The following is a 9,462-nucleotide window of genomic DNA, read 5'->3' as shown; positions in this document are numbered from 1 at the left end:
CCCGAACTCGAACTCAGGATTATTATATTGTACCTTTGTTATGCACCACTAGGCCAAATGACTATGTGGAAAATCGTTGAAATTAATGTACACTTACTGTTTTTCATTAATAATCCCTTTGCTTTAGAAATACAAACACATTCTTTCTATTACGCGTCAAAATTAAAAGGATAAATAATTCTTTTTTTTCGGTTTTTTTTCCGTACTTACACGGGTTTAATCTCTAAAAACATTCCAGTACGTACACATCTATGTAATTGTATTTACTATCCTGGAATCTTAAATCTAGGATGTAGATGGCGCTGCTTCATAAAGATTTCACGTTCTTCTAAGTTCCCTTGGCATGATCTTCGCGTAGTAGCGTTCGCATAAGGCGTTTTAAAAGCAATTTAAGGATTTTTTTGTTTAATGCTTCTCTGTCTACGATACAATGTTTCTTTTTAACTTGTGTCTTATTGACATTTGACAATATTACATGACATTGTCAGCTTACACCGGGAATTCAATTCCAGATGACGTTTTTATTGCCTGTTTTGAACACTTTTTAACCGACTTCAAAAAGGAGGAGGTTCTCAATTCGGTCGGTATTTTACTACTAAAAAATACTATCGACCTGCTTAAAAAATTATAAATAATAAAGGCCCATTTTGGGACATGTCCATTATATATCATTTTAAAGGGGTTTAAAATTTCTTTACAAGCATATTCTTAAGATTATCTCGCGAAAAAAATCGCGGAGTAGATTAAATTAACAAGTGTGCTTTAGACCACATGATTAAAGCAAGACTTCTTTCATAAATAAAAAAAAGTTTTACTTCAGTAAGCATGTCTGATTATTGAGAGAACAAGGCACTTGCTGCACATTTTAATTATATAATTAAAAAACTAAAATAAAATAAACCGTTATATTCAATATTATGTAATGCTACGAATAAGATTTCTTAGCTCGCCAGTCTAAGAACTCATCAATTTCAGCTTCATTATCGGAATCATTGTCATCATCCTCGTTTAGCATCTCTATATCTTGAATTTTCTTCTTTGTCTCTTCCTTTTTCAATTCCAAATCCAACACTCTACAAAAACAGAGGATTACTGTTTTAAATTACGCATCAATTATAATTATTTAAAATACAGAAAGTCCAACCAAATCAAAAGCCAAATATGTATCAAAGTCTAATCATATTTAATTTTCTATTATCTGTATGGTTCAGGTCAATCAACGAAACTACTTAATATATTTTTATAGTTTATTTAAAGTGATTATGCCACAGCTTAAAGTAGCATAATATGGATATCTTTTACTACAACTACTAGCGGAATACGGATGTTAAAATATAAACCATGTTCATCATTTACAACCCATATTTGGCTCACTGCTAAGCTCGAGTCTCCTCTCGGAATGAGAGGGGTTAGGCCAATAGTCCACCACGCTGGCCCAATGCGGATTGGCAGACTTCACACACGCAGAAATTGTTTCGATGTTTTTTGTGATATTTAATTTCTTAAAATGCACACAACTGAAAAGTTGGAGGTGCATGCCCCGGACCGGATTCGAACCCACACCCTCTGGAATCGGAGGCAGAGGTTATATACACTGGCCTTTCACGCTCAGTATGTCCATGTTACTCGATGATAATGTAGCTATTAATTGGTAAAAGAATGGTTATAATCGGTTCATTAGTTTTGGAGCTTTTATGCTACAAATAGAAAGACAAACGAAAATATTTTCAAAGGAGTACTGAAGACTGCATAGCATAATAAAAAATATCCGAAAAACCAGAATTCCACACAGTAAAATAATATATAGATGGATGCCACATATAAACTAAATTGATACCTTGACCAGTTTCGTATCTGTTCATCTATTTCATCAATTTGTCGTTCTGCTGTAGCTTCTTCTTGTTCACCAGCAATAATTTCTGCAGAAGTAGTAGTTTCTTCTTTTATTTCTTTTTGAAACTTTTCCCATTCCTCTTCAACAGGATCTTTGTATTCAATATTACGGGCCTAAAACAATGGAGAATGTCACTAGATATGCAAAATTACTTGACACTTTGTTACATTAGAGCTTTTATATATACTCGTACAAAAACATTACTTTTCGTTTTATTTAATACCAAATAGTTATGATTTTACATGCATACAAAGTTCGCATAAATATCGATTCCTGCTAACAGTCGCGATATTGTACGTGACGTAATCGTACGACACTTGCACTTGCACAAGACGAAATTGCCTGAACGGGGCGTTCAGGCAATTTCGTCTTACCTACTGACAATCTAATGATTAGAATTGAAAAATTATTTGTGTTGAAAAGCCCATTTATCGAGGAAGGTTATAAACTATAAAACATCACGCTACGACCAATAGGAGCAAAGCACCGCGATCAGAATTGTAGCGAAAACGGGAAAAAATGTTCGGTCACTGAAAGGTCATTTGGCCTACAAATAATAAATTCGGCAAGGAGATAGTTTACAGTTAGTAGGTACCCGTTAAGAACGGATTTTGCGATAGGGCCGGATTAAAGAGGTCTAGAGGCTCTCGCAAGCATCATTAATCATCTTATACGCCTTTTCTATGACTATCTCATATCTTATTTATATTATTTTTACGACAGCCCACCCGAGGGCCACGTCGAGCAAAGGAGACATGCACATTGCTCAGACTAAAAAGGTCGAGTGCTGAGGATTTGAAAGGTTAAATTTCGCTAAAGAGTTCAGGCGTTTTGAGTTATTTTTATGTATGTAACATTACCAATGAGATAGCAGGCAACGTGTTTAACCGCTAGTATCTGCATGGTGATATCAAAATAAACTTTTTACTTTACCTTTTACCAATTATATTAAATACTGTCAGATGTGTTACTAGCACATGAAAAATGAGGCGCTTAAAAGAGGAAATTTACAGCCAACTCAATGTTAGTTGTGGTCAGCAATGTTATTTAAACAAATAATGCCCAAATATTGTTTACAATGTCGAGTTGTGTGTTCAGGAAGTGTAAAAACTATTTATACATAGGTAAATATAAAATGGAATTAAAGACAAAATTGTGCATGTGTGTACTCAGTATTGTAGCCAGTATTATTCGGATTACTTTTTGCGGTGATTTTGATTTGACTTTATATAGTATAAAATTATGATTGCCTAACTTTAACCGCGAAGATGAAGTAAATCTGCGTTGTAGGCGTAAAATGCAGCGCGGGCACTAAAAGCCTAGATTCCAAAATTGATTCTCAGTTGAACTGTCGAACATGTCATGTGTCGAACGGACAACTGACAGATGACCATACAGATGACAGATGTTTACAATTTGTCAATTTTGACATTTGACAACTTGAAATTGACGTATGACGTAAAAGCACCTAACCAAAATAAATAAATGGATGGAAATTTTAAATTTTGCAAATTTTGAAAACGCTGTGTAATATTAATGTTATTTGCAAGATCACAGTGTTCAACAGAATTATCTTGAACATTATACGTGTACTAACTACATATTACATATGTCACAGAATATTTGAAACATAATTTAAGTAAAGTACTGAGTGGTGACTTGCAATAATGGGTTTTTAGTTTTTTTTAGGTTTGATATGATATTAAAAATTTTCTTAACAGCTCCATTACTAAGAAGTTACTCTCAATTTCGTCAATTTTCTGTGATGGATGAGACAAAGATTATACAATTCATAAAATTATGCATACCACCATTAGATGGAACACACCACAAAGGTCAATCAGGACGAATAGGAGTTGTAGGAGGCTCACTCGAATATACGGGCGCTCCTTATTTTGCAGGCATAAGTGCTTTGAAAGTTAGTTTTTTTTTTAATTTTTGTAGACCTTTTTCAAATATCACCAATGTTCCTGTTCCCTTTGCAACTAGTCTGAAAAGACTCTGCTGGGAGTGGGTACTACAATAGTTCGTTGAATGATGACTTCAAGATGATGAGTACAGTCCCTGTACCATATAGCTATTGAGGCTTAAAATTGGTCACATTGTTTGGCTATCTTCATAGATCTCCTATTTAAAACTGAATTTGGGATTTTATTGAATATTGGACTATATTTAAAGGCCTTTAGGTATAATTTTCTTTACCAATAATTCTAAAACTGTCAAAGCAAAATTGGCTAGTTCTTAAGTGAAATTTTTTTACATGATTGTGTGTCCTTTTTAACCGACTTCAAAAAGGAGGAGGTTCTCAATTCGGTCGGTATTTTTTTTTTTTTTTTTTTTTTTTTTTTATGTATGTACACCGATTACTCAAAGACGCCTGGACCGATTTCAAAAATTCTTTTTTTGTTTGAAACGGTATAGTCCCCATTTGGTCCCATTGCCATCATGTCAAGATCTGATGATGGAATCCTGGAGAAATTGAGGGGAACTTTCGAAAATTATATGGGTGTCTAGTGTGTTCGTATACTTTTCCATTTAGTACTTTTAAGCACTACAATTTCATGAAGGTTTAAAATCGATCTGATGATGGAGCCATAAAACAGACGAGGGAACTGATCGGCGATTTACAGCAGTTACCTTGTGTTTGGGCTTGATTAATTTGTATTAATGAGGACTTTCCACATAGATAAGTCGTGACTGTCATTTAGGGGTTTGGTGATGAAAACCAAGGACAATTAAGGGAACTCCTTAACAGTTAACAGTAACTACCTTGTGTTTGGCCTTGATTAATTCGTATTGCTGAGAACTTTCTACCTAGATGAGTTGTGTCTGTTATTAGGGGTCTGATGATGAAGACCAAGGTCAATTAAGGGAACTCCTTAACGGTTTACGGTAGCTACCTTGTGCTTGGGCTTGATTAATTTGTATTGCTGAGAATTTTGTACCAAGATGGGTTGTGACTGTCATTAAGGGTCTGATGTATTCGTTTGAGATGAAATTTTACACTAAAAATGGAAAAATAATAAAAATTTTAATAAAAAAAATACAACCGACTTCAAAACCTAAAAACGTACCCACTAAACTAAAAAGTGAAAAATAACATCATAATATGTTCTACCTGCTGATCAGTATGAAGGCGGTGCTTAGCCAGTGTTGTCTTAATTTAAGCCATTTCTGACAGGACCACATGAAACAACACTGTCTGCAAAATCTAAATCTATAAGATATTCTCACATGGCTTGAATTAATACATCACCGGCTTAGCACCGCCTTCATACTGATCAGCAGGTAGAACATATTATGATGTTATTTTTCACTTTTTAGTTTAGTGGGTACGTTTTTAGGTTTTGAAGTCGGTTGTATTTTTTTTATTAAAATTTTTATATTATAAGAGGTCAATGGCTATCTTACAATATTATGCAACAAAATTGCTCAAACTTAATGATTTTTTATATGGGCCCGCCAGAATCTACAGTATACTATGAACTAAAAGATCTCCAGATTTTGTACCCTATTGCTATTGCATCCTGCTGCAGGTTCCCATCCTGATACTTTTTATATACAAAAACATTTCTAATTATGATACTGTTTTTATTAATATGTTGCATTTTTTTATTGCAGGTTGGTGCTGATTTAGTTCACATATTCTGTACAACACCAGCAGCCTCAGTGATCAAATCATACAGTCCTGAATTGATAGTTCATCCTTTACTTGACGCAACAAATCCTATAAATGAAATATCACCTTGGCTTGAAAGGCTTCATGTTATAGTTATAGGACCAGGCTTAGGAAGAGATGCCAAAACGTTTCAAGTTGTTTCAGAACTGATAAAATTAATTAACTACAAAAAAATACCATTGGTTATTGATGCTGATGGTTTATATTTAATAACAGAAAACCCTAAGCTGTTAGAAGATTTTACATCACCAATTATATTGACGCCAAATAAAATAGAATTTGAAAGGCTCATTAATAAATTAAATGGTGAAACTGGGTTAACAACACTTGGAAAAAGTGTAACTATTTTAAGAAAAGGAGAAGCCGATGAATTGTTTAGTTATGACTCTCAATTAAAGTGGAAAAATAAAACTGGAGGATCTGGAAGGAGATGTGGTGGTCAAGGTGACCTACTGTCAGGATCTATTGCAACATTCCTTCATTGGTCTCTGGTTTCCTCAGAAAAACTGAATATTGGAATACAAGTTGATAAAGCATTGTTTGCATCATCTCTGTCATGTTTTGCAGCTTCTAGATTAATAAGAACATGTAATTCAAAGGCATTTTGTGAAAAAGGCAGAAGTATGTTAGCGACAGACATGTTTGAGCATATTCATGGTGCATTTCAGGAATTGTATGAAGAATAAGTTATTAGTAATAAATGGCCATGATTTTATGTGATTGTGATGATGTTTGTATTAAAATATGGTTTATAAGTCATAAGTAAACATTTCTGCACTTTACAAAAATAAAATTTCCTATTTAATCAATAAACCTGAACTTTGCTGTTCAATCACTTATAATGCAGTTATGCTTTAATTAAGCCACTCGCAATGTGCACTGTTTACCAACAAAAAATTAAAAATGAGGGTATAAATTGCTAGTAATTTCACACCTAATAACTTTGTTCTTAAGCTAATGAAAATAAATTTGATTTATAAGCTTGGAAAAATTAGATATAGTTAAAATATTTTGGATAACATTTTATGTAAAAACAATAATATGTAAATTAAAATAAATAAGTTATGAAATTACATGCATTTTCTACCTTCATCTCTAATTTGTTTGTGAGTAAACAGTGCACATCAAGTACGCTTTTAGGTGATATATTTATAAAGTTTTTTATTGGTAAGTCGGGTATATAAAATATATTTATAAAATCAATCAAATATTATTATTTGAACAAACTGGTTTCCAAACCTTCCCCTAATTAGTTTAGATTTAGATAATAGAGATTTTTGTTATTAATTTAGAAATTAAAACATCAAATAGTGGTCATAAATAAATCTTACCACAAAACTACACTTAATTTTATATTTAACAAACTTGCTTAATTACAAAATCCAGCATAGAGAGTGTAAAGCTGTCAATCACAATCATTATCTTAAGTATCTGTTTCATATAATTTATAGTTATTACAATTTTTATAATACTAGCAGACACCACACGGTTTCAGCCTCATAGTTCCTGTTCCTGTAGAAATACAGGGATAAAATATGGCTTATAGCATCCGAGGATAGTGTATCATCCCAACATTAAAAGAATTTTTCAGATTGGTTCAGTATTTTCAGAGCAAACAAACAAACAAACCAACAAAACTTTTCTCTTTATAATATTAGTATAGAAGAAAAGACAATAAGATAAGACAATATTCATACCTTTGCATCCAATATGGGATCATCAAAGAATCCTTCAGGAATTGGTTGTGTAAGTGATGGATCTGGGACAATCTCCTGTGTGTTACTTTCAACTTTCTTTTCAACAGCTTTCTCTTCTAATTTTTCACCTAATTATTATAAAAAAACTCAATATATTAAACATGTTTATAACAAAATCACAATTTCAGGGCATTTAGCCATGAAACACATTGCTTCTATTTCTACAATGCTAATGCTGTCAAATCAACAACTTTATCACATGACCCAGTGGCGTAGCGTGCCTTGGAGGGGCCCTGTATCAAAATTAGTTGACGGCCCCAAATGTAGGGAAAAGAATTGCTTAAAATAAATATTACAGTGACTTAATTAACCTACTACTGATTTAATTGATTGATTCCAACTTTTAGGTGCATGCTTAACCAGGGAAGAAAACTGTTTTGTTGTTGTCATTTTTGAAATAAAAACTCTGTAGTTTTTTGCCTGGGAGGCACCAGATTAAGTGAAATTGTGAAGTACATTTTGCTAATTTTTGCTTTCACACATTGGGGCCCTGCAGTCCAGTGGCCCTATATCATTGATATGGCTGATATGGTGGTAGCTAAGCCCCTGACATGATCTGTGGGTACCTAGTGAATGTCATTCCACATTTTTTAGTTTTTGAAGTGTTCAAGTTTTAATCCAATTAATATTAATAAAAATAAAAGTTTGGATGTATGTATGAATGTTTGTTAATAAATCACACCAGTAGGCCTAACATGCGACCAAACAATGTATCACAATCAATAGTAGCTTAATTGGAAATAGTACTGTAGAAAGTGATAGAATTGGGACTTCTCAGAACAAACAGAACAGATAGGATTTAATTAGATGCTCATTAGTCTAGAATAGATATTAGAATAGATCGAAAAAAACATTAAAATTAATTTATTTCAATTAGGCTTAATTTACAAGCACTTTTGAAACGCCAAGTTATGTCATGATTTAATGGCAGTAAGTAAATTCGAAAATTTAAAATGAAAGTTATGAGGGTTCCAAATGCAATGTGGTCCGAGAAGAGCCTACAACAAACTCAGCCAAGGTTTATTTTTTTTGTTTACCATATTCAGATAGGAATGGAATATATTAGGACTAAACTGCTGGGTACAGTTAGTTAAATTTTATATTACAAAATATACCACCTTGCCTTGTAGAACTAATGTCTTTCCTTACAACTTGCTCATCGTGATGTGAAAAAATTATGGGTGCATTATTTTTAGGTTTCTGTACAACTGGAGGTTTCTCAACAGAGTTTTTCAATATCCCTTTAGGTTTTTTTTCTTGTGGTGTGTCCAATGTTGTGGTAGCCAACCTTTTTTTCACTTTATCATCTGTGAAATTGTTGGTTAGTTGTTTTAACTTCTTTGCTTGATCAACATTATTTCTGTGCTGCTTGCTGTTTATGTGCACTTCCCACACATTCTCTGAGCGTACAATGGAGGAGCAGAGAACACACATAAGTTGACCAATGTTATTATATTTGGCTAGTGGATTGTTTATAATTTGTTTTGGTTTCTTGTCTTTATTCTTTCGCTCTAACATCAAACGTCGCATTTCCTCCTGAGCCTTTCTCTTTTCAGCATGCAAAGGTAAAGCCATATTTCGTTTCAATGAGATACAAAGTTGAAAGTTTACCCAAGACCCTGCTGTATTGTTTATTGTATCAATTTGCTTTTGGCAACCAGTAGTTAATAAAATTAAAGTTACGATATGTATAAACTAAATAAAAACAAGAAATTACTTGTTTCCTGTGATCTACATTAAAACTAGGGTAAAGAATATATTATTACTCCAAGAGAAAACGCTTTTTCAGCACGAGTTTTGAGTTTTGCTTTGCCAAATGCCATCAAATTTAATTTCAATTCAATTTTCATATTCATTTGATTGCCAATGCCTTATGCCAATTGCCAATTCAAAAATGACAGCTGTCACTGTCAATGGTCAAAATGACAGTACCTCAGAGTTCGTTCTTTTTTTTTTGTTAAAATGGCTTTCAAGCTCTTAATTCTAACGAGCTCTATGTCCATATTATTATCGTTATCTTTTTAAATATAAGACTTTAGCTTTATTTAATTAATATGAATATAACACATGGACATTGTTTAATTCCACAGTAATAAAAGCTGTCTAACCAATGAGTTCTCAAGAGGTCTTAG

At 32.9% G+C, this 9,462-nt stretch overlaps 2 protein-coding genes across 2 annotated transcripts; one reads left to right on the top strand and one right to left on the bottom strand.

Annotated features, from left to right (window-relative positions):
- Positions 1 to 891: 891 nt before the first annotated feature.
- LOC112042870 (zinc finger protein 830) lies at positions 892 to 9,206 on the bottom strand. The gene is made up of 4 exons (XM_024078055.2): positions 8,449 to 9,206; positions 7,271 to 7,398; positions 1,838 to 2,007; positions 892 to 1,073 (listed from the first exon to the last, which is right to left on the bottom strand). The coding sequence occupies exons 1-4, from the start codon at positions 8,903 to 8,905 to the stop codon at positions 926 to 928; spliced, it is 903 nt and encodes a 300-aa protein (XP_023933823.1). The 5' UTR covers positions 8,906 to 9,206; the 3' UTR covers positions 892 to 925.
- LOC112042869 (ATP-dependent (S)-NAD(P)H-hydrate dehydratase) lies at positions 3,410 to 6,786 on the top strand. Its single transcript, XM_052884555.1, has 2 exons — positions 3,410 to 3,812; positions 5,516 to 6,786. The coding sequence occupies exons 1-2, from the start codon at positions 3,591 to 3,593 to the stop codon at positions 6,257 to 6,259; spliced, it is 966 nt and encodes a 321-aa protein (XP_052740515.1). The 5' UTR covers positions 3,410 to 3,590; the 3' UTR covers positions 6,260 to 6,786.
- Positions 9,207 to 9,462: the final 256 nt, after the last annotated feature.

Source organism: Bicyclus anynana, chromosome 12, assembly GCF_947172395.1.
Source record: "Bicyclus anynana chromosome 12, ilBicAnyn1.1, whole genome shotgun sequence".
Classification (NCBI taxonomy): Eukaryota; Metazoa; Arthropoda; class Insecta; order Lepidoptera; family Nymphalidae; genus Bicyclus; species Bicyclus anynana.
The sequence above is the reverse complement of the archived record's forward strand: the minus strand, read 5'-3'. Positions and strand labels throughout refer to the sequence as shown.

What these genes read in the sequence shown, in the direction of transcription:
- LOC112042869 (XM_052884555.1), top strand. Translation starts at nt 3,591, where the DNA reads ATGATATTAAAAATTTTCTTAACAGCTCCATTACTAAGAAGTTACTCT. An exon ending in CAGGCATAAGTGCTTTGAAA is followed by an intron (nt 3,813 to 5,515) that starts GTTAGTTTTTTT and finishes TTTTTATTGCAG; the next exon opens with GTTGGTGCTGATTTAGTTCA.
- LOC112042870 (XM_024078055.2), bottom strand. Translation starts at nt 8,905, where the DNA reads ATGGCTTTACCTTTGCATGCTGAAAAGAGAAAGGCTCAGGAGGAAATG. An exon ending in ATCCCATATTGGATGCAAAG is followed by an intron (nt 2,008 to 7,270) that starts GTATGAATATTG and finishes CCATTGTTTTAG; the next exon opens with GCCCGTAATATTGAATACAA. An exon ending in CAGATACGAAACTGGTCAAG is followed by an intron (nt 1,074 to 1,837) that starts GTATCAATTTAG and finishes CTGTTTTTGTAG; the next exon opens with AGTGTTGGATTTGGAATTGA.